At 36.6% G+C, this 25,919-nt stretch overlaps 1 protein-coding gene and 1 non-coding gene across 2 annotated transcripts; one reads left to right on the top strand and one right to left on the bottom strand.

The window, feature by feature from the left end:
• Positions 1-1,382: 1,382 nt before the first annotated feature.
• LOC112786932 (uncharacterized) lies at positions 1,383-24,043 on the bottom strand. Its single transcript, XM_072231104.1, has 8 exons — positions 23,864-24,043; positions 6,376-6,575; positions 5,416-5,514; positions 5,151-5,198; positions 4,929-4,998; positions 4,771-4,842; positions 3,396-3,518; positions 1,383-2,325 (listed from the first exon to the last, which is right to left on the bottom strand). Exons 1-7 carry the CDS (start codon positions 24,041-24,043, stop codon positions 3,510-3,512), a joined length of 678 nt encoding a protein of 225 aa, XP_072087205.1. The 3' UTR covers positions 1,383-2,325; positions 3,396-3,509.
• LOC112787567 (small nucleolar RNA R71) lies at positions 17,522-17,625 on the top strand. The gene has a single exon (XR_003194973.1). It is a non-coding gene; the product is annotated as a small nucleolar RNA R71 (small nucleolar RNA).
• Positions 24,044-25,919: the final 1,876 nt, after the last annotated feature.

The following is a 25,919-nucleotide window of genomic DNA, read 5'->3' on the forward strand; positions in this document are numbered from 1 at the left end:
AGTTTTGTAAGTTCAAAGCAGTAAAGTATCATGATCATAAACAAACAAGGTCATTAAAGAAGAATTTAGCATGTGCATACAAGTACTGGAAGGCTAGTATGGTTAACTGTTTCTTAATTGAATTAGATCTTATTTAATTGAAGTTTTCATCTAGGACATTTTGTGAAATCTTTTGAAATCATGAAAACCTTGAAAGAAGCAAATGCAAATAATGCAAGAAATAAAAAGGGAAAGAATGAGAAAGCTGAAGGCTCTGAGTACCAATGACAATTCATTTGTTAAGTACTTGTGGTGTTTATGTATCAGGTAAAAAGCTTGAAAACAAAACTCTTAGAAGTCAAGGCTAGGCTCAAAGTGTAAAAAGCACTCGCTCAAAGCTCAAGGCTCTGAGCATCAATGATTAGAGAGTCAAGAAAAGAAACAAATGAGCTTAATAAAGTCCTATAATTAAATGCTTGTGGTGCTTATGTATCAAGTGGTAATACTTGAAAACAAAGCATTTAGAATCGTAGCTTTGTTATCAACTCATGGGGTAAAACACCCAAAAGGAGAAGCTAATAAGAGAATGTAAAGCTTGTTTTTAAGGAAGAAACATAAGGAAAAGATTTCATAAAATGAGCTAGATAGAAGCATCAATCATTTACATTTCTTTTGTGATTGTAGCATGCATAGAAAACTAGCCTACCATGAATATTGGCTTGCTATTCTTCTCACCTTGGTTTGTCAAAATGTACTACATGTTTCTTTTCTTGCTTGGGGACAAGCAAGATTTAAGTTTGGGGACAAGTCATCTTAGGCTAGTTTCACAAGCCTATTTCATTAGTTTTCACTTGGTTTTCATGCATTTTTAGGCAATAAGTAAGTGTTTAACTGAGAATTTCATGCTTGTCTTGATTCAATCAAACATTGGTAATTTTAGCAGCAATAAAAATAGCCGCTAATACATTTACCAGAAATTAGACATTAGCCGTCTTATGCTTTGCCGCTAAAAGGTTTTAGCGGAAATTATAACATTTGCCGATAAAGACCTTTTTAATGGCCGCAAAAAGTATATAACTATTAGTGGCCATTTTCTTGGCAATTTATATGGTCACGAAAAATAATTCTAAAATTGCAATGTTATTCATTTTTAGCGGCCATTACTATTGCCGCCAAAACCCATTTTATCGGCAATTTATATGGCTACTAAAAGTAATTCTAAAATTGTAATGTTATTTACTTGTAGTTGTCATCACTATTGCCGCTAAAATCTTAAGACTTGTTTTAGTTATATTATACTCATTTTCTTAGAAATAACGAACTACTTTTTTTTCTAGAATCTCAATTATTTATGCCAACAATTATTATTACTATGCATAATATAAATATACTGAAATTAATTACTACAAAATGGATATTTCATTAAACTCAAAATATTAATACACAAATTTCTCTTGAAAAGTAATAAATCATGTTACAAATCTAAATAATAAAAAATGCTACAAGCTTATAACTATGTTACATTAAGTTAGGCTATAAACCAATCCCAATGATAGGTTAAATATTAATGAAAATCACGGGGTGAAAATCCATTTTAAAAGCAATCACAGGCTCAAGTTAGTGAAAATCGATTCACTATATACAAGTCAGCTAAATATTTACATCTGGAATAGGGAGATACAATGAGAATGCGAGGGGTGATGTCCAAGCCTTATTTGTTGATGCGGTTGAGCATCTCATTCTCCAATGCACGAACTTGATCCAAGATGTAAACAACCTGATTATAGAATCAAGAACAGTTTATGCCAATTAACATTATTGAGGAATAAAATGTTAACACGAAAATAGAATTACAAATTTTATCATATGATCTAGAGTTCTCAAATAACCTGGCCACTAGTATTAGGGTATCCCAAGACATTGTCTTGAGCAAAGTAACCATGGGAGAAAGGATCACCATATTGAAGACCATAGGGATCCTTCCAAAGAATATCTTCAGAGATAGTTACAGATTATTGTCCCACCTAAGTGATCATCATTTCAGCAAGCGTCTTTTAAGATACAAGGTCATTTTATTGCTTTACCAATGGTGCCAATCATCTTTTGTTGTTAAAAAATTTGTGAATTTGTTGTCAGAAGTGCATAGAGCATACCTTTCCATTGTAGCTATGAAGCCTTAGGAACTCCAGCAATGGCTGCATGCTCTCCTTACCACGGAAAAACTTAGCGGAAAGGTGGCCATTAAAGAACTCAACGCCATTTCCAATTGACTTGTTAAGTGTTGGGCGGGAAAATGATATGTTAAAAGGCTCAAAGTCCAACTCGAGCACAAAGTTGCCATTGGAACTACATCAACAAAAACCAAAAATATAAAATTGGTCTTTTTTAGAAACTCTTATAATTTGTAACAATAATTTTACTATGCTTGAATAATTTGATTTTTTAAAAAGTGAATATTATTAATTTTCATAACTCAATTTTCAATTCTTTTAATAATCATCAAAATTTTTTATTATTAGTTTTCCATCAATGGACTTTTCTTAAATTTCCATAATCGATCGGTAGTATCAATCTTGAAAACTCTATCAGCTTTGATGACTGAAATTATTCATTCATAAAAGCATCTAATTGAATTATTGCCAAGTGTCTCTAGCAAGTAGCAAAATGATAGACACAGAGAACATTTAGGTACTCTTCACTTTTAATATTATTCCAATACAATATATTCTACGTACTATACAAAGGAAACTTTTTCTTGCTTTTCCTACTGAATTGATTAATAAGATAAGTGCCATATTCTAACAATTCTTTTAAGTTCTTAGGATGTTCAACTTAAAATAATAATAAAAAGAAGTCAAATTGTTGTAGACATAGCTTAGAGATAAGGTAAGACTTAAGAGTCTTACATTTCTCTTTCATTCTATATAGAAAGAAAAAAAGCAGTGAGATACTCTGCATAATAATAATAATAATAATAATAATAATAATAATAATAATAATAATAATAATAATAATAATAATAATTATTATTATTATTATTATTATTATTATTATTATTATTATTATTATTATTATTATTATTCATGAATAGGAAAAAACTCGGTTAACACTTTAACAGATTAAGCACAGCTAGTAATCATAGTAAATTAATTTTGCTCATGAAGTGGTGAAAATTGCTATGTTATATCTTAACCCAATCATAGGTAACTAGCTTTGATTTTTCAAGAAGTGCATACCCCAATTCATTTTTGTGCAACTGTTCTACAATACATACATTGCTAAGGTATGTCCTTGTGATATCTGATTCATTTAACTGATAGTAAAACAAATTGATAAACACAGCATCCAAGTCAAGCTAACACAAAGAAAAACATGCGTATATATTGATTTATAAATCTAGGAGAAGCAATAAATACCTCTGACTTTGTCCCTGCAATTTCATCTGGAAAGCTTAAGCATTGCTGAAGGGAATTGCTGCTTAAGTTTGCTAATGGCATTATGTAGCTTTTCATAATGTAGCTATATTAAACCTACATATCCTGCAATTCATTAGAAAAGCTATATTAAACCGGATTGGAGGATTCAGAATCTGAGCTCTATAATACCATATTGAAGTTTTAGCAATGAACGTAAAGATAGAAGAGGTTCTAATTGAAGAATGAAAAAGAAAAAATTTGCAGTGAATATAAAATGAAATGATTCTGCAGAATATAATTGGCATTAGTAGAATTTACATGTGTGCTATTTATATACTGCACATTAGAAAAATAAAAGGCCTAAAGTTAAAAACTAATACAAGAACCTAGAGTCAACTATTCAAGAATACAATAAAAAAAAGTGATATAAAACTAACTCAACAAACTAATGACATTGAAATAGAATTGCTCCTTTTTACACAGATAATTTGATGTATTTAGATAAATTTGTAGATAATAAATTTAAAAGTTAATTCATTTTAGAAGTTTTCCACTATTTCACATACAATAGTACACGTTGTTCCGAATTCCTAATTGATTCTTGAAGCTTAGCCAATCCACGCAAGTTGGGAATAATTTGAATGCATGTATCTTAACTCTGTGTAACTAATTAACTATACATAGATGATTTGATTGTATGCTTAAATTTTATATATAGTTTTAATGTTTTGTTTAATAGCTTTGGTTTGTGTATCTTAGCTTTTTTTGTCTTGAAATTTTAAATCTCCTATGGTACTGTCTTGGATATATCATAGACATAAAGATTCTTGTTTACGCAACATAAGGCTAACCTTGTAATAACAGACGAATTAAAGGAAAATTATAAAACGAGGAAGTCAATAAACAATAACCTTGCAGTGTTTGTTTATGTTCATTAGATCACCTGCAATTTCTTTTCAGTAATGTGTCTTATCTTAGCAAGATACTAACAACCATCTTGGACTTTCTTCCTTCATAAATCATAAATAATAAAGAATCAATTATGTACAATTACAAGCTGCATGATTGCATCCATTCGTATTTTTTTTTCAAAGAAAGAAAAACGAGACATTAGCTTAATATCTTGTTGCCACTTATGATATTAATTATTTTATTAAATCTATTCATATTTATTTGTGAGCTCAACCATTTCGATACATGCCAAAGCATTAAGAATACAAACAAATCATGCAAAAAAGATAGTAAAAAAAAAAAAAAGCAAAAACAGGTTTCTTCACTTATGACATTGTTTTTAAAACAGACAGATTACCATAAATTATTATAGAGGGAAAATAATAAACTGCAAGTGCATTGCAAATCTAATAGTAGTACAAACCTGAAGGGCTCTCCAATGAGAATAAGCCCGAAATGAAACCCAGAAGAATGTGATATTAGGAAAAGGTAAAACCTACAATGTACAATTAAGAATGGTCATCAATTGAAGCCAAGATAGATATTAAAGAGCAAACACAAGTCCACCGAGCACATACATACCATCAGTGTAGAGAAAAATGGAATCAATGAAACTGTAGCATATAAGTATTTTCGGTGGATAATTGTTCCCCTGTAAATGAGACAATAGTTCATATGACAATGAAGATTTAAATACATAATTAAATTGGAAGCTACACTAACAGATTTCATATTAAATTATTGTTCCAACACCATCAACTTTTGCTGATTTTTTTTTTAAACAGGTGTTAGAGGGAGAATTACCTCAGAGCAATATGTCCTAATCTTCGGCGAACAAGTTGTGCATTTAGACTGCAATAACATTGTAATTGTCATATATCAGGGAAGGTTTCTAAGCAACTCTTTAAAGGCTCAGACACAGGAATCAAACTCAACATTGCCATACATATCAACCGCATAATAAACATATATCGAACTATCGAAGGCGAATCTACTATTAAGAGTAGTAAACTACTAAACTATTCCAAAACCAAGCAAGTATGCATCAAAGCAAGGCTGCGGCACCAACCTTGAAGGGTAAATGACTTTGACGCTAGTGACTTCATTCGATATAGATTTCAAAAATATCTCTGAGGGCTCAACCTGTGACAAAAGCCATAACCCCAACCTGCAACAACTCAATCACATTTGAGCATATTATGCATAGTGTAATCAACACTTTTAAAAGACTATCATTCAAAACCAACAATGTAACAAACTAATAAGCAAACTATCATTTGGCTATTTTTTTCAAATCCCCTTCCAAACCAAAAACTCAAAGCAAGTTCTTTTGTTTCTCTTTTCTTTCCCATTCGTTGAAGCTGATTTGCTGTGTGAAGAAGAAGCCCCAATCCTAAGAAACCCTCCCACAAACAAAAATTAACGGCAAAAAGAAGAAACAATTTTTGCTTAATTTCTTCACTTATGACATTGTTTTCTCTGTTATATTCACTTATTAACCATGAAAATTGAAAATATAGTTCATAATCTTCTACTAATTGAAAAGGCAGTTCATAATCTGAATCTATGAATATATTTTCTCCCAAGATAGTTAGTTGAGTAATTTAAAGACAATGAAACCAGTAGTGATGATATTCTAAAAACCACAGAATTAGAAAATGCAGCATCAACATCTCACTCCTTGCCAACAATTACTACTGCAAATAGACTCTCAAACATTTTTATATTCTGAGCAATAATACAAATATAATCTTAATGAAACTCTACAGAAAGCATTTCAAACATTTAAACCAAAATCCAAATATAAACGGAGCAAGCAAGCAGCAACGGCACAGGTAAGCAAGCACGGAGAAGACAGAGCAAACAAAAAATTAGGATCTGAAACACTTAAACACTTAAATTTTAGCTTAATCTACCAGATTCATTAGGATCAAGTAAGCAAACAGAGCAAAAGTAATAACACAGAGAGAGAATCACATGCTTCTGAATATTCAAACCAAAATCGAAAAAATAAACGGAGAAGACCTACCGGCGGCGATGATCTTGTGCGTCTACATGCAAGAACGGTGGCGGTGCAAGCGACGGAGGTGTGGTGTTGCGATAAGAGCAGCAACGGTGGCTGAAAGCCCTTGGCGACGTAGATCTGAGATGAACAAACAATGACAGAGATGCGAATCTGAGGCAGATCGGATGGAAACGAAGTCCAAGGAGTAGGATGATGGATGGCAGCTATCGTCAATGGTTACAGTGGTGGTGGTGGTGGTCGGCGATGGCAATGGTTACACGAGTTAACCTAGGCCAGTAGCGAAATCAATCTTTCATTGATGAAGAAAAGAGAGAGCAAGAAAGTGAAGAGAAACAAGGGATGAAGAGGGTTTGGGGAAGCTCGCAGGTGAAGGAGGAAGCGGCGCGTGGTGGAAAGGGAAATTTTCTTTCTTCTCTTTTCGTGATTTCTATTTGACTAACGGATGAGATAAGAAAAAAATAAGAATAAGAGTTTAGCGGCCATAACTACAATTGCCACTATAATAATTTATAAAAATTAAAATTAAAAGTAAAAAGGAAGATAATTTTCTGGCAATAGTAATAATGACCACTATAATATATAATAATAATGGCAAATATATAATTACCGCAAAAACATAACTTAAATTAAGAAATTAGTGACTATTATGTTATTGCCATTAAAAGTTTGCCGCTAAAACATAATTTTTTTGTAGTGATTTTCATTTGATTTCTTGCAAGATTTAGTTGATAATATGAATGATGCAAGATTTGATGATTATGCTAAGGCTTTGATGTATTTGTTTGGTTGATGATAGGTGAAATGATGAAGGAGAAGGAGCAATAAAATCACTAAAAAAAGAATCACAACCCCAAGGTGGCAAAAGAGTGGAAACAGACTCAAGGAGGAGCAAAGAGGATTTGCAACCCTGACCTCTTTACACTCCAACATAAATAACTCGAGCTACAAAACTCCAAATGAGGTGATTCAAGTGGCATTGGAAAGTAGACATCTAGAGCTTTCCAAGCATATATGGCACTGCATGGTGGACACTAAATCTGAGGGAGAAAACTTACTCCGAAAGTGCAAAGATGAACATAGTATCAACCTACAGCAAGGCCAGCTGACCTCTTCGCCTTCCAAGGAGAATAACTTGAGCTGTAAAGCTTGGAATGATGCGCTCTCAAATACATTGGAAAGCAGATATCCAGAGCTTTCCAACGATATACAATAGTAAGGGGCGAACATCAAGCTTAGGCCTCAGAAGCTGGCGCTAAACTTTGGCCTCCAAACAGCCAGCGTTCACTAAAATGAACGTAGCGCTCACTAAATTGAGTGTTTTCGGCCTTCCAAACACCGCGACCATGCCTTTTTCGAAGGGCCATAACATGAGCTATAGATGTCCAACTGATGCACTTCTAGTTGCGTTGAAAAGCTGAGATTCAGAGCTTTCCAACGATATATAGCAATCTATATTTGGAATAAAATTGAAGCACAAGTGATAGGCATCTTTAAGGCCTAAAAAACAACCAAGCATTTTCGGGAGGCACACACCAAGGCTCGAAAAGGGAGCTCTCAATTAAGGAAGCAGCACTCAAACAAGGCAACATAGCGTTCAAAATGTGAGCGCTAGGTGCATGCCATGACACAGACGAGGCACACAAGGAGGAGTAGCGCTCAAAAATTCAAGCGTAGCGCTCCCTTTTGCTAACTTTTTCGTGCTCTTGGAACCAAGGAAAGCTGAGTTCAAAGCAAACCAAAAGCTAGGCTATGGGCAAGGAGCAAAGCACGCTCCAAGGGATAAAGAGCCTAGCGCTCAATTGAGGGAGCGTAGCGTTCACATATTGAACGCTAGAGGAAGGAAAACATGCGCACCAAGAGGGAATGAATGTGACACTCATTCAACCAAATAGAGCGCTCCACTGGAAGGTTCCAACACACCCTGGTTCACTTGAACCAAGCCATCCGGATCCACTTTTCTTCAAATCCAAAGCAAGCAAAGCCCATTATCATCACTCAAAGGCACAAGAGATAGTTAGAATAGAAATTTCATTTAATTTGTAATTTGATTTCAATTTCAATTTCATTTTCATTTTTGTAAAGCCTATAAAAAGGCATCTGTTTCATTTCATTAGGGAGGCTGGCTCTGCTAGAGAGCAAGAGTAGTAGGAGTAGGTTAGAATAGAAAGTTCTCGTTAAAACACTTTAATTTTTCTACACTTTCTACATTTGAGTTACATTGAATTCAGTTTATGCAAAATTAAATTTTTGCAATCTTTTACTCCAATTTCCCTTTTTGCAGTTTTACAATTCAGTTACATTGAGCTTGATTTTAATCTTCTGTTCCCATTGCTTTCTGTTTCCATTGTTCTCAATTTACTTTTATGCAATTTAATTCCTCTGCAATTTACATTTGAGTTTGCTATGAGCTTGATTTACATTTTCTACAATTTACAATTCCTGCAATTTATGATTCATGCAATTGTCCTGAGCTTTGATTTTTAGCCTCTTTAATTTTCAGCACCCATCCCCCTTTACATTTCATGCAGATACCTTTCTTGTCATTTAAGATTTTGCCAATTTACATTCCTTGCTCTTTACGTTTCTGCTTATTTACTTTCTGCAACTTTAAATTAGTTGTCATTTACATTCTGTTATCAAATTTTCATTTAATTCACCAATGTTAGCTTAACTAAACTAATCACTCACTAAAGTTGCTTGATTCATCAATCCCTGTGGGATCGACCTCACTCTAAGTGAGTTTTACTACTTGATGCGACCCGGTACACTTGCCGGTGAGTTTTATGTGGGAATCTAATTTCCACCCATCAGTTTTCTTTACTGAGTTTGGTTAGTGACTTGATGGTTTTGATAGTTTGTCTTTCTGGAATTGTTTTGGTTTGAGTTTCTTTGCCAAGGCTGCTGGTTTTGATTGTGATTGTCTCCCCACCTCAAATTGGGGTGGTTCCTCCAGGATGAGTTGTAGGTATCTCCATGGAACTTATTTTGTCCAACTCCTTGGTTGTTCATGTATTGGACTTGCTCAGGTTTTTGCTCTTCATAGAGTTCTCCATTCTGCCCCCACCCAGTTGGTGGTTGATTTGGGGTGTTCACTAGTGCAACTTGAAGACCATCAATCCTCTTGGCCATCAACTCCATCTGCTGTTGGATCTGTTGATGCATCACCTTGTTTTGAGCTAAAATGGTATCCACACCTTCCAGCTCCAATACACCCTTCCTTTGAGCTGGTTGGCATTGCCTTTGATGACCATAGAAGTATTGGTTGTTTGTCACAGTGTCTATAAGGTTCTGAGCTTCCTCAGCTGTCTTCATGAGTTGTAATGAACCTCCTACTGAATAATCAAGGGCTTTTTGAGCTCTCAGTGTCAATTCTTCATAGAAATTTTGAAGTTTATCCCATTCATTGAACATCTCTGGTTGACACTTCCTGATTAAAGCTTTGTATCTCTCCCAGGCATCATACAATGACTCTCCATCCATCTGAGTGAATGCTTGGACCTCTGTCTTCAGTCTAATGATCCTTTGGGGAGGATAGAACTTGGCTAGGAACTTGTTCACTAGATCCTCCCAGCTGTTGATGCTTTCTCTTGAAAATGCCTCCAACCATTGAGCAGCTTTGTCCCTTAATGAGAATGGAAATAACAGCAACTTAGAAATGTCTGGATGCACACCGTTGGTCTTCACTGTGCCACATATCCTTAGAAAGGTGGATAGGTGCTGGATTGGATCTTCCAAGGAACCTCCTCCATAAGAACAGTTGTTTTGCACCAAAGTGATGAGTTGAGGCTTCAATTCAAAGTTGTTTGCATTGACATTTGGAGTAAGTATGCTACTCCCACAGTGCTTTGGATTAGGGAAGGTGTAGGAGGCTAGAACTCTCCTTTGAGGCTGGCCATTGTTGTTAGCTACTTCCTCATGTTGGTTTCGGATGTTATCCTCCATCTCTTGATCCTCTTCTTCTTATGCTTCTTCTCCAACAATTCCCTTTCCTCTCGCTTCTCTTCTTAGTCTTCGCAGAGTTCTCTCGTCAAGGTTACAAGAGGTGGAGACCTCTCTCCTTGCTTCTGTCATACACACAAAACCAGAAACCAGAGACAATTTACTCTACTACTAGAGTGATGTTAATGTTAGCTTAAACAAAAACTCAAACAGCTAGTGTGCTTAGTAAAAATAAAAAGAAAATGCTTAATCTAGATTATCACCCTACTTAATCATTGTCAATCTAAGTCAAACCCCGGCAACGGCGCCAAAAACTTGATGAGGGAAAAATGATTCCACACAAACTCACCAGCAAGTTTACCGGGTCGCATCAAGTAGTAATAACTCACAAGAGTGAGGTCGATCCCACAGAGATTGATGGATTGAGCAATTTTAGTTAAGTGATGAATTTAGTTAAGCGAATATTTGATGATTTGAGTGAAACTTGATTAACAGAAGCTAAATTGTAAGTAAATAAAAGGGAGAGGGTGAATTGGCTGAATCTTAAAGTGCAGAAGAAGTAAATTGCAGAAACTTAAAGAGCAAGAAAGTAAAAGAGCTGAAACTTAAATTGCAAGAAAGGTAAATGACTGAAACTTAAAGTGCAAGAAACTTAAATTGCTGAATATTAATTGCTGGGAAATGTAAATTGCTTGAAAAATAGAAGGGATTTAGCTATTGGGATTGAAAATTGAAGTGCAGTAAACTAAAGAACTATGAGATGAAGTGAATTACAGATGAACCAAAACAGAAATGAAAAATTACAGAAGAATTAAAACAGCAAGAAAGCTCAGCTCAATTATGAAATCTTAAAAGAGTAATTGACAATTGGAGAAGAGTAATGAGAACAGAAAGTAGATCTAGATCTCAATTACTCCCTTGACAATACAGAAAAGAAATTTCAGAAGAAATGAAAATGAAAACAGAAAAGGAAGTTCAGATCCAACTTTCCAATTCTTAGAACTATCAAAAGAAAAGTAGAAGATGATTCTCAGGTGAACAATTTCAATAGAATTCTTCAATATCAATTCAAAAACCCAAAACAGAAAGTAGAAGTTGCAGAAGAAAGAACAAACAGAAAGAAAACTAGATCTAATCCCCAATTCACAAATTCAAAACAAATGAAAATTAAAAAGTGAGAAAACTAAAAATGAGCAAAGGTTTTTGTGTCAGCCCCCTTCCAATCAAACTAAATCCTATTTATACACTTTCTATTTTTCCTCTTCAAAACTTGGACTGGACTTTCTAATTTTGGATTTGGCCTTGAAATGGAAAATGGGTCAGGGGTGATGCATGCTCCAGTGGAGCGCTTCGTTGGATAAGTGAACTTGGCGTTCACTCTTGTGGTGTGCCAATTTGGTGCGCCTTGTTCCTCCACCGTTGCTTTAGTGAACGGCACGTTCACTCTTTGAACGCGACCCTTCCTTGGTGCGTGCCTCCCTTGGTTGAGTGCTGTCTAGCGCTCCCATGGTTGAGCGCTACGTTGCCTTCCTTGAACGCTCCTTAGTGAGCTTTGCTGCTCGCCTTCCTTCCTTGGCTAGCAATCCATGAAAAAGGTGGAGATAATGAACGTGGCGTTCACTTTTTTGAATGCTACCCTTTGTGTTGCTTTGATGCGCGCCCAGCTTCCCTTGGTTAGTGCCCGAAAATGTTCATTAAAGTGAACGTGGCGTTCACTTGCTTGAACGCTGCCTCTTGTGTGAGCCTTGGTTTGGTTAAACGCTTCTCTCTTCATGGGCGTTCACTCTTTGAACGCTACGTTCATTCATTGAACGCTGCCCTTTGTTTCTCATTTCTTCACCTACAAGCAACCAAACAAACAATCAAATTATCCCTAAATTCACAAGATCTTTGCATCATTTATCAAATCGATTAATTCTAGCATAAACCTTATGATTTTGTGTAAAATAAATGACGTTTGATTGATTCAAAATAATCATGAAAATCCACTCCAATCACTTACTTATTGTGCAAGAAAGTGCATAAAACTTAATGAAACAAGTGAAAATGAATGATGCAAAGATCTTAATGGTGAAGAAATGAAGAAATGAAGAAAGGAGGAATGGTACACGAAATTGGGATCTCAATGGCGCCAACAACTTGGTATGCACAATTGTAATCTCAACTCTTTTTCACAACTTTGCACAACTAACCAGCAAGTGCACTGGGTCGTCCAAGTAATACCTTATGTGAGTAAGGGTCGATCCCACGGAGATTGTCGGCTTGAAGCAGGCTATGGTCATCCTTGTAAATCTCAGTCAAGCGGATTCAAATGGTTATGAGCTTTGATTATTAAAATATAATTAAAACAGAAAATAGGATAGAAATACTTATGTAATTCATTGGTAGGAGTTTCAGACAAGCGTATAAAGATGCTTTGTTTCTTTTGAACCTCTGCTTTCCTACTGCCTTCTTCCAACCATGCGTTACCTCCTTCCATGGCAAGCTGTATGATCCTCTTGGATGAAAATAATTCCATCTGCGCTGTCACCGCATGGCTAATCATCTGTCGGTTCCTGCTAGCGTCCGAATAGGACCATTGTCCTTTTGCGCACTGTCACTTGCGCCCCACATTCGCAGGTTTGAAGCTCGTCATAGTCATCCCTTTCCAGATCCTACTCGGAATACCACAGACAAGGTTTATACTTTTCGGATCTCAGGAATGACTGCCAATAATTCTAGCCTTTACCACAAAGGTTCTAATCTTAGATTAGAAACCCAAGAGATACGCACTCAAGCTATTGCAGATAGAACGGAAGTGGTTGTCAGGCACGCATTCATAAGTGAGAATGATGATGAGTGTCACAGATCATCACATTCATCAGGTTGAAGTGCGAGTGAAAATCTTAGAGAAGAAGTAGGCGTGAATTTAATAGAAAAATAGTAGTAATTGCATTAATTCATGAAGAACAGCAGAGCTCCACACCTTAATCTATGGGGTGTAGAAACTCCACCGTTGAAAATATATAAGTAAAAGAGGTCTAGGCATGGCCGAATGGCCAGCCTCCATACCAAAGGTCTAAGGACGAAACGTCCAGAGATGATAAAAAAAGTGTGTAAATACAATAGTAAAAGGTCCTATTTATAATGAACTAGTAGCCTAGGGTTTACAGAAATAAGTAAATGATGCAGAAATCCACTTCCAGGGCCCACTTGGTGTGTGCTGAGGCTGAGCATTGAAGCTTTTTCGTGCTTAGACTATTCCTGGAGTTAAACGCCAGCTTTGGTGCTAGTTTGGCCGTTTAACTCCAATTCTGGTGCCAGTTTGGGCGTTTTACGCCAGAAATTTTAGGCTGACTTTGACGCCGGTTTAGGCCATCAAATCTCGAGCAAAGTATAAACTATTATATACTTCTGGAAAGCCCAGAATGTCTACTTTTCAACGCAATTAAGATCACGCAAATTAAGTTTCTGTAGCTCCAGAAAATTGACTTTGAGTGCAGGGAGGTCAGAATCCAACAGCATCTGCAGTCCTTTTTTAGCCTCTGAATCAGATTTTTGCTCAGGTCCCTCAATTTCAGCCAGAAAATACTTGAAATCACAGAAAAACACACAAACTCATAGCAAAGTCCAGAAATGTGATTTTTAATTAAAAACTAATAAAAATATAATAAAAAGTAATAAAAATATACTAAAAACTATGTAAAAACAATGCCAAAAAGCGTATAAATTATCCGCTCATCACAACACCAAACTTAAATTGTTGCTTGTCCCCAAGCAACTAAAAACAAAATAGGATAAGAAGAAGAAAAAATACAATAAATTCCAAAAACATCTATGAAGATCAGTCTTAATTAGATGAGCGGGGCTATTAGCTTTTTCCTTCTGAACAATTTTGGCATCTCACTTTATCCTTTGAAGTTCAGAATGATTGGCATCTATAAGAACTCAGAATTCAGATAGTGTTATTGATTCTCCTAGTTCAGTATGTTGATTCTTGAACATAGTTACTTTATGAGTCTTGGCCGTGACCCTAAACATTTTATTTTCCAGTATTACCACCGGATACATAAATGCCACAGACACATAACTGGGTGAACCTTTTCAGATTGTGACTCAGCTTTGCTAGAATCCCCAGTTAGAGGTGTCTAGAGCTCTTAAGCATACTCTTTTTGCTTTGGACCACAACTTTAACCGCTCAGTCTCAAGTTTTTCACTTGACACCTTCACGCCACAAGCACATGGTTAGGGACAGCTTGGTTTAGCCGCTTAGGCCAGGATTTTATTCCTTTGGGCCCTCCTATCCATTAATGATCAAAGCCTTGGATCCTTTTTATTTTACCCTTGCCTTTTGGTTTAAAGGCCTAATGGCTTTTTCTGCTTGCTTTTTCTTTCTCTTTCTCTTTTTTTTTCTGCAATGTTCTTCTTTTTTCTGCGAGCTTTTCACTATTTTTTCTTGCTTCAAGAACTAATTTTATGATTTTTCAGATTATCAATAACATTTCTCCTTTTTCATTATTCTTTCAAGAGCCAACAATTTTAACATTCATAAACAACAAATTCAAAAATATGCACTGTTCAACCATTCATTCAGAAAAACAAAAAGTATTGCCACCACATCAAAATAATTAAACTATTTTAAGAATTCGAAATTCATGTACTTCTTTTTCTTTTTCAGAAAACTTTTTTCATTTAAGAAAGGTGATGGATTCATAGGACATTCATAGTTTTGAGGCATAGACACTAGACACTAATGATCATGTAATAAAGACACAAACATAGACAAGACATAAAGCATAATTTTCGAAAAACAAAAAAAATAAGAATAAGGAAATTAAAGAACGGGTCCACCTTAGTTATGGCAGCTAGTTCTTTCTCTTGAAGATCTTATGGAGTTCTTGAGCTCCTCAATGTCTCTTCCTTGCCTTTGTTGCTCTTCCCTCATGGCTATTTGATCCTCTCTAATTTCATAGAGGATAATGGAACGCTCTTGTTGAGGTCCATGCGTGGGCTATCTTGTTTGCTCCATCCTTTTCTTAGTGATGGGCTTTTGAGATGAATCTTTCCATCTCCCATGACTCAGAGTTGGAAGCAATTGTCTTCTTTTTCCTCTTTCTAGAGGTTTTTCCGGCCTTAGGTGCCATTAATGGGGATCTTGTGGGCTCCACAGATCCTGAGGTGTCAAGGATTTCTCATCCCTGCACCATTTTGGCGTGTAAACGCCCCTTGGAGTGCCAATCCTGGCGTTAAACGCCAGGTTGCTGCCCACTTCTGGCGTTTAATGCCAGCTTTTCTCCCCTTTCGGGCGTTAAACGCCAGTCTGGTGCCCTTTTCTGGCGTTGAACGCCCAGAATATTGCCAGACTGGGTGTTTAACGCCCATTCTGCTACCTTTACTAGCGTTTAAATGCCAGTATGCTCATCCTCCAAGGTGTACTATTTTCAATGCTGTTTTTTATTTTAGCTTTTGTTTTTGTGACTCCACATAATCATCATCCTAAAGAAAACATAAAATAACAATAGAAATTTAACATAGATAAGAAAAAATTGGGTTGCCTCCTAACAAGCGCTTCTTTAATGTCAATAGCTTGACAGTGGGCTCTCATGGAGCCTCACAGATACTCAGAGCATGATGATGGCCTCCCAACACCAAACTTAGAGTTTGAATGTGGGGGCTCTGTTTGACTCTGCATTGAGAGAAGCTTGTCATGCTTCTTCTCCATGTGTATAGAAGGAGATTCTTTAGCTTTAAACACAAGGTAGTCCTCATTCACTTGAAGAACCAACTCTCCTCTTTCAACATCAATCACCATTTTTGCTGTGGCTAGGAAGGGTCTGCCAAGGATGATGGATTCATCCTTATTCTTCCCAGTGTCAAGGATTATGAAGTCCGCAGGGATGTAAAGGCCTTCAACTTTTACCAAAGCATCCTTTACAAGTCCATAAGCCTATTTCCTTGAATTGTCTGCCGTCTCTAGTGAGATTCTTGCAACTTACACCTCAAGGATTCCTAGTTTCTCCATTATAGCGAGGGGCATGAGGTTTATACTTGACCCTAGGTCACACAAAGCCTTTTTAAAGGTCATGGTGCCTATGGTACAAGGTATTAAGAACTTTCCAGGATCCTGTTTCTTTTGAGGTAATTTCAGTTGAACCAGATTATTTAGTTCATTGATGAGCAATGGGGGTTCATCCTCCCAAGTTTCATTACCAAATAACTTGGCATTCAGCTTCATGATTGCTCTTAGATATTGAGCAACTTGCTCTTCAGCAGTATCTTCATCCTCTTTAGAGGAAGAATACTTATCCGAGCTCATGAATGACAACAGTAAGTTCAATGGAATCTCTATGGTCTCTATATGAGTCTCAGATTCCTTTGATTCCTCATTAGGGAACTCCTTAGTGGCTAGTGGACGTCCATTGAGGTCTTCCTCATTGGAAATCACTGCCTTTTCTTCCTCTCCAGGTTCAGCCATGTTGGTTATAGTTATGGCCTTGCACTCTCTTTTTGGATTCTCTTCTGTATTGCTTGGGAGAATACTAGGAGGGAGTTCAGCTGACCCACTTGTGCCTCCAAATTTCTAATGGAGGACCTTGCTTCAGTCATGAAACTGAGAGTGGTCTTAGATAGATCAGAGACTGTAGTTGCTAAGTCAGAGTGGCTCTGCTTAGAATTCTCTGTCTGTTGCTGAGAAGATGATGGAAAAGGTTTGCTATTGCCAAACCTGTTTCTTCCACCATTGTTATTATTGAAGCCTTGATTAGGCTTCTGTTGATCCTTCCATGAGAGATTAGGATGATTCCTCCATGAAGGATTATAGGTGTTTCCATAGGATTCTCCCATGTAATTCACCTCTTCCATTGCAGGATTCTCAGGATCATAAGCTTCTCCTTCAGAGGAAGCTTCTTTAGTATTGTCGGATGTAGCTTGCATTCCAGTCAGACTTTGAGAAATCATATTGACTTGCTGAGTCAATATTTTATTCTGAGCCAGTATGGCATTCAGAGTATCAATCTCCAGAACTCCTTTCTTCTGAGTTGTCCCATTATTCACAAGATTTCTTTCAGAAGTGTACATGAATTGGTTATTTGAAACCATTTCAATGAGTTCCTGGGCTTCTTCAGGCGTCTTCTTCAGATGAAGAGATCCTCTAGCAGAGTTGTCCAATGACATCTTGGACAGTTCAGACAGACCATCATAGAATATACATATGATGCTCCATTCTGAAAGCATGCTAGAAGGACACCTTCTGATCAATTGCTTGTATCTTTCCCAAGCTTCATAGAGGGATTCGCCTTCCTTCTGTTTGAAGGTCTGGACTTCCACTCTAAGCTTACTCAATTTTTGAGGTGGAAAGAACTTTGCCAAGAAGGCATTGACCAGCTTTTCCTAAGAGTTCAGGCTTTCTTTAGGTTGTGAGTCTAACCATGTCCTAGCTCTCTCTCTTACAGCAAAGGGAAAAAGCATAAGTTTGTAGACTTTAGGATTAACCCCATTAGTCTTAACAGTGTCATAGATTTGCAAGAATTCAGCTAAAAACTGATGAGGATCTTCCAATGGAAGTCCATGAAACTTGCAATTCTACTGCATTAGAGAAACTAATTGAGGCTTAAGCTCAAAGTTGTTTGCTATAATTGTAGGAATTGAGATGCTCCTTCCACAGAAGTTAGAAGAGGGTGAAATAAAGTCACCAAGCATCTTCTTTGCATTGTTGGCATTGTTGTTATTTTCAGCTGTCATGTCTTCTTCTTTTTCGAAAATTTCTGTTAGGTCCTCTCCAGAGAGTTGAGCTTTAGCTTCTCTTAGCTTCCTCTTCAAGGTCCTTTCAAGTTCAAGATCAGCTTCAACAAGAATGTCCTTGTCCTTGTTCCTGCTCATAAGAAAGAAAAGAGAACAAAAAAGTATGGAATCCTCTATGTCACAGTATAGAGATTCCTTGAGGTGTCAGAGGAAAACAGGAATAGAGGGATGAGGTAGGTAGATAAGAATTCGAACATATGAAGAAGGAGAGAGAGTCCGAATTGCTAATTGAGGAGGAGTGTTAGTCCTTAAATAGAAATAGATGAGAGAGGGAATTTTCAAAAATTTTTAAAAGAAAGAAAATAAAATTAAAATTTAAAACAATTAGTTAATTAAAAAGAATTTTGAAAATTGGTTAATGGTTTTCGAAAATCAAAAGTGAGAAAGTGGTTTTGAAAATAAATTTTGAAAAGATAGGAAGTTAGAAAAAGATTTTGAAATCAAGGATTTTGAGAAGATATGATTGAAAAATAATTTAAAAAGATTTGAAATTTTTTTGAAAATCAAAGTTGATTACTTTACAAATAAGAAACTAAAAGATATGATTTTAAAGATTGAATCAAAACATTAATTGTTAGCATAAATTTCGAAAATTATGAAATAAAAATAAGAAAAAGATTTTAAAAATCAAATTTTAAAATTTTCAAAAATATTAAGAAGAAAATTGAAAAAGATATGATTTGAAAAAGATGTGATTTTGAAAAATTATGAAGATTTGAATTAAAAAAACTAACTTACCTCTCTTGTGTTGTCCTGGCGTTAAACGCCCAAAATGGTATCCGTTCTGGCGTTTAACGCCCAAAATACTACCCTTTTGGGCATTTAACGCCCAGGCAGGTACCCTGGCTGGCGTTTAAATGCTAGTTTTCCTTCCTCACTGGGCGTTTTGAACGCCCAGCTTTTTCTCTGTAATTCCTCTGCTGTATGTTCTAAATCTTCACTTCTCTATATTATTGACTTGAAAAGACATAATTTTGAAAATTTTTTTTGAATTTTTAATGATGAGAGAGAGCAACGACAAAATGAAACTAATCATGAATAACTAAGATCAAATAAACAATGCATGCAAGAACACGTTGAATGTCAAGATGAATATCAACACATATTTTTAAGAAAAGAATGACATGCAAGACACCAAACATAGAAATTTTCATTCTATAGACACTAATAATTCAAAAATGCATATGAAAAACAAGAAAAGACACCAAACAAGAGAATTTAAAGATCAGACCCAAGAAAATCATCAAGAACAACTTGAAGATCAATGAAGAACATAACACATATATTTTAGAAAAATGCAAGAAAATTACAAATATACAAGACGCCAAACTTAAAATGTGACACTAGACTCAAACAAGAAACACAAATTATTTTTTATTTTCATGGTTTTAAAATTTTTTTGTAATTTTTTTCGAAAATTATTTTGAAAAGGAAAATAAAGAAATTCAAAATTTTTAATACGAATTCCAGGAATCATGCAATGTTAGTCTAAAGCTTCAGTCTAAAAAAAGATTAGACATGGCTAGCCAAGCTTCAGCAGAACGTTACATACAACAGCTAAATTGATGGGAATCAACCAGCTCCTGTGATGATAAAAGCATCATCTGAAACTTTATAATTCATTCTTAAAAATTCTGAAGTCATAGAATAATTTATTTTTTTTTTGAAATTTTTTTCAAAAATAAATAAAAGTTAAAAAGCTTAAACATAAAATAAAAGTACCTAATCTGAGCAACAAGATGAACCATCAGTTGTCCAAACTCGAACAATCCCCGGCAACGGCACCAAAAACTTGGTGCACAAAATTGTGATCTCAATGGCGCCAACAACTTGGTACGCACAATTGTAATCTCAACTCTTTTTCACAACTTTGCATAACTAACCAGCAAGTACACTGGGTCGTCCAAGTAATACGTTGTGTGAGTAAGGGTCGATCCCACGGAGATTGTCGGCTTGAAGCAAGCTATGGTCATCCTTGTAAATCTCAATCAGGCGGATTCAAATGGTTATGAGTTTTGATTATTAAAATATAATTAAAACAAAAAATAGGATAGAAATACTTATGTAATTCATTGGTAGGAGTTTCAAACAAGCGTATGAAGATGCTTTGTTTCTTCTGAACCTCTGCTTTCCTACTGCCTTCTTCCAACCATGCGTTACCTCCTTCCATGGTAAGCTGTATGATCCTCTCGGATGAAAACAATTCCATCTGCGCTGTCACCACAGGGTAATCATCTGTCGGTTCTCGCTAGCGTTGGAATAGGACCATTGTCCTTTTGCGCACTGTCACTTGCGCCCCACATTCGCAGGTTTGAAGCTCGTCACAGTCATCCCTTCCCAGATTCTACTCGAAATACCACAGACAAGGTTTAGACTTTCCGGATCTCAGGAATGACTGCCAATAATTCTAGCCTATACCACGAAGGTTCTAATCTTAGATTAGAAACCCAAGAGATACGCACTCAAGCTATTGCAGATAGAACGGAAGTGGTTGTCAGGCACGCGTTCATAAGTGAGAATGATGATGAGTGTCACGAATCATCACATTCATCAGGTTGAAGTGCGAGTGAATATCATAGAGAAGAAGTAGGCATGAATTGAATAGAAAAATCGTAGTAATTGCATTAATTCATGAAGAACAGCAGAGCTCCACACCTTAATCTATGGGGTGTAGAAACTCCACCATTGAAAGTACATAAGTAAAAGAAGTCTAGGCATGGCCGAATGGCCAGCCTCCATAGCAAAGGTCTAAGGACTAAACGTCCAGAGATGATAAAAAAAGTGTGTAAATACAATAGTAAAAGGTCCTATTTATAATGAACTAGTAGCCTAAGGTTTACAGAAATAAGTAAATGATGCAGAAATCCACTTCCAGGGCCCACTTGGTGTGTGGTTGGGCTGAGCATTGAAGCTTTTTTGGTGCTTAGACTGTTCCTGGAGTTAAACGCCAGCTTTGGTGCCAATTTGGGCGTTTAGCTCCAATTCTGGTGCCAGTTTGGGCATTTTACGCCAGAAATTTTAGGCTGACTTTGAACGCCAGTTTGGGCCATCAAATCTCGGGCAAAGTATGAAATATTATACATTGCTGGAAAGCCCAGATGTCTACTTTCCAACACAATTGAGAGCGCGCCAATTGGGCTTCTGTAGCTCCAGAAAATCCACTTCGAGTGCAGGGTGGTCAGAATCCAACAGCATCTGCAGTCCTTTTTTAGCCCCTGAATCAGATTTTTGCTCAGGTCCCTCAATTTCAACCAGAAAATACCTAAAATCACAGAAATACACACAAACTCATAGTAAAGTCCAGAAATGTGATTTTTAAATAAAAACTAATAAAAATATAATAAAAAGTAATAAAACATACTAAAAACTATATAAAAACAATGCCAAAAAATGTATAAATTATCCGCTCATTAAGGAGGCAAAACAGTAAAGCGTTACCTTAGGAAAGAGGATGCCACGCTTTGGAACACAAGCAGCTAGCGTTCACTTCTCCAGTGAGCGTGACGTTCACTTTTGCACCTTTTTCGTGCTTTTCACAATTGGGGAGGAAGCCTTGTGCATCTCACACTAAGCCAACGCTCAATAAGTGAACTTAGAGTTCACTAAGGCAGCGCTCATAAAGGGGAGGCATGCACCAAGAAAGGCTCAGGAAAAGGGTAGCGCTCAAAATTAGAGCGTATCGCTCAATTAGTCACCTTTTTCGTGACTTTCACATTTTGGGGAGGAAGCTTGTGCCATCCTCACTAAGAGCGTTCAAATAATGAACGCATCACTCAAAAAGAGAGCGCTAGAGAAGGCTACATTGAGCACCAAATGGTGCTGCACACCATAGAAGCCAAGGGAGAGTGCTCAAGAAGTGAACTTAGCGTTCACTAAGGGAACGCTAGTAGGAGGCAAGGTGCACACCAAAAATGCACGTGATGGGAGCACCAAAGGGAGTGAACGTATAGTTCACAAAGTGAACTGAGCGCTCCACTGGGAGGAGACCCAAGCCACCAAGCACCTGATCCACTTATTCAAGACCAAATTCAAATCAATAGAAGCCCACTTCCAATGCTTAATGCGGAAAATAGAAAGTGTATAAATAGAAGCAATTTTGATTTGAGAAGGACCTTTTTACTTCACATCTTTTGTTTTACTTTTCCTTTTGGCTCTCTCTTAAAATTTCCTTTTCTTTAGAATTTGGGAATTGGGATTAGATCTAAGTTTTCTTTCTGTTTGTTATTTCTTCTGCAACTTCTATTTTCTGTTTTTGGGTTTGGAATTCAGATTGAAGAACTCCATTGAAATTCTTCATCTGAAAATCATCTTCTAGTTTTCTTTTTATAGTTCTAAGAATTGGAAATTGGATCTGAAATTCATTTTCTGCTTTTCTTTTTATTTCTTCTGCAATTTCTTCTTTACTGTTTGGTCAAGAGAGTAATTGAGATCTTGATTTGCTTTCTGTTCTTATTACTCTTTTGCAATTTTCAATTTCTCTTTTAGGATTTCTTAATTGAGTTAAGCTTTCTTGCTGTTTTGATTTTTCTGCAATTTTACATTTCTGTTTTGCTATTGAGATCTTGATCTGAATCTCTTTATCTTATACTTCTCTGATTTATTTCAATTTACATTTTCCAGCTCAGTTTTGAATCCCAATACCCAAATCCCTTTATTCTTTATGTAATTTAAGTTTCCGAGCAATTTAGATTCAGCAATTTAAATTTCTTGCACTTTAAGTTTCAGTTATTTACCTTTCTTACAGTTTAAATTTCAACTTATTTAATTTCTTGTACTTTAAGTTTCTGTAATTTACTTCTTCTGCACTTTAAGATTCAGCCAATTCCCATGCTCCCTTTTATTTTCTTGAAATTTTACTTCTGTTAATCAGATTTCATTCAATTCATCAAATATTCGCTTAACTAAATTCATCACCTAACTAAAGTTGCTCAATCCATCAATCCTTATGGGATCGACCTCACTCTTGTGAGTTATTACTACTTGATGCGACCCGATACACTTGCCGGTGAGTTTTGTGTGGAATCATTTTTCCCTCATCAAGTTATTTTCTTGTCTATTATCTCAAAAATCCCAAGCATACCTCATAGCCAATAACAAGAACACTTTATTGCAATTCCTAGGGAGAACCACCCGTGGTTTGAATACTTTGGTCATTAATTTTAAGGGTTTGTTACTTGTGACAAACAAATTTTTGTATGAAAGGATTATTGTTGGTTTAGAAACTATACTTGCAACGAGAATTTATTTGTGAAATTCTAGACCACACAAAAATTTATTCATCAAAATGGCGTCGTTGCCGGAGAGTTGCAATGGTGTTGTGTTATTGGTTATTGTATATATGTGAATATCGTGAATAGCTTTATTTTTGGATTTCTTGTTAGTTTTTGCTAGTTTTAGTACTTTGTTCATTATTTCTTACTATTTTCTCTTGCTACTATGAATTCTCACTTTGGCTATGAGTTTGGTTCTCACTTTGTTGTAGGAAATGGGAGTTACAATGAGGATGTGTATCAAGGATGGGAGAATCAAAGGTGGGAGGAACTTTATGTATATGATCAATCTTCATGGCAACAACCTCCACCAATGCACTATGAACAAGAGCCATTCTATGATGCATACCAATCCAATGGCTATGGTGAATCTTCTTGTGACTTTCAAGAATCACCACCATATGCCTATGAGCCATACCCTCAACATAACCCTCAACCATGCTCACAAGCCCCTTTCTACCAAACACCTCCATATGACCCTAACCCATATACACCATACCAACCACCTTTCGAGCCTTATGAGCCACATATAGAACCACAACCATTCCAACCTCAATACTTCCAAGAACCACCTTCCCCATACTATGACCAAGATAAACCACCTCCAATGTGTGCAAATTTTCAACCTCAAGATGAATTATATCTCCCACCACAACCCTCCATGGAAGATTATCAATGTCCATATCTCAAGGAAACCATGGATCGACTTTAAGCAATCGTCTGTCAAAAGTTAGATGCATGGGACTCATACCACATGTCCACGAATGATTGCGGAAGAGAAACCGAAGAGGGTAGTTTGAAGAGGGTTGCAGAATCTCAACTTGAGAACAATGGATTGGAGTGTATTGGGCAACAAGTAGAACAAATGGAGAACATAGAACCACTACATCCTTACTATGATGAACCACCTTCCTACTATGAACCCTTCCCCCAAAATAACGAGCCCTCTCATCCACCCCAACCTCCAATGGATGACATCTTTGATGCTCTTGTTTAAGGACAAGAGGAGATACAAAGGGATGTGCAATAATTCACGGCCGTTTTGGCCGAGGTGGTAAACCGATTAGCCTCCCAATGCTTGGACACTCAAAGAACTCCCATAGCTACATGTGAAGAATCCAAGGAAGAGCATAGCATAAAGGAGAGATTGGATGATGAGAGATATTGCTTTGTATTCGAACAAGTGGAGGAAGTTAGGATTGATAAAGAAAAAGAAGAAGTGGTTGAAGACTTAGGAGATGCGGAACCACCTTGGGAATCTAGAATTGATGAAAACCCCTCCAAGAAGATTGAATTTAAGGCTAAGGGGGAATGTGCACAACCTCCAAGGCATATTGCAAATGAAGAATTGGACGGGATAGAATAAGAAGTGAGTTTCCTTGGTGATGGAGATCAAGCATCAAGTCTTAGTGGTGAAGAATCCTTTGAGCATGAAGAAATTTTCCCCGGTGGATTTGAAAGTGTTGTGGAGGTAAACCTCTCTCATCCTCCCAATTATAATTTGAGTAAGGGAAAAGGCTTAGATAAAATTGTTGAACAAAGGATTTCATTTGAGGAATCTTGTGAAGAGGTGGAAGTCCTTAGAAAAGGGAGGACGGGATACACTTTGTCGAGACCCTTGGAAGCTTCTTTGCCTAGGTTGTCATCTACTCCTTCACTTGAGTGGATAAAATTCATTTCTATTAGCTTTATTATCGCACTTGAGTATGGCTTGCTTAAAACGGATGGTCAACTTAGGATGCTCTGCGGGATGAAGCGTAAGAGAAAGATGTTTCATGGTTGGCGTTGCAAATCAAGGCTCATTATGGTTGATACATCAAAGATGGAATATAAGGGTTGGAACAGTGCTCGACTAGATGGGTCTAGGAGGATTGTTGGGCACTTCATTGAGAATTCATCTTGCTTGCCACCCGGATGGACTAGTAATAATCAACTTCAAGATGGGTGTGAAAATAAAGTGTGGGATCCTGGATTACAAGAAGAGGATCGACTTTGGGAGCCCCATGCTTACGAAGAACTCCATCAAGACTTGGTGCAACTCATGAGAAATCTTGGGGCACAATGGAGAACTAAGCATTCGTGGGAGTTCCAAGAAGAATTTAAGCACAAGCCACCTTGATGAGGAGCTCCCCATAAGTCCAACTTAAGGACAATAAACAAAAGTCCTAGGTGGGAGACACCCTACCATGGTAAAATCTTTCCTTTTTCTTTTTTGTACATATTGGTAATTAGCTTAATTTCTTGTTTTTATTGGGTTTTTGAGTTTAATTGGTAGTTTGGTATGTTAAATAAGGTTTTATGGTGTTTTGGTAGCTGTTTGGAGGCTTGGAAGGCTTGGTTTGGTGCAAGCACATAGAAAAATTTTTGAAAAACAGAGCACCATCCACGCGTACGCGTGCCTCACGCGTACGCGTGATCCAAGCATTTTCGACCATCCACGTGCACGCGCCACCCACGCGTATGCGTGGATTGCAAATTTTCACCTCCAAGCCAAATTTCAGAGAGTTACGCCTATACTGTGCTAACATTGTGCCTTTCGCGCAAGCCAACACACGCGTA

The sequence above is a fragment of the Arachis hypogaea genome, chromosome 20 (genome assembly GCF_003086295.3).
Source record: "Arachis hypogaea cultivar Tifrunner chromosome 20, arahy.Tifrunner.gnm2.J5K5, whole genome shotgun sequence".
Taxonomy (NCBI): Eukaryota; Viridiplantae; Streptophyta; class Magnoliopsida; order Fabales; family Fabaceae; genus Arachis; species Arachis hypogaea.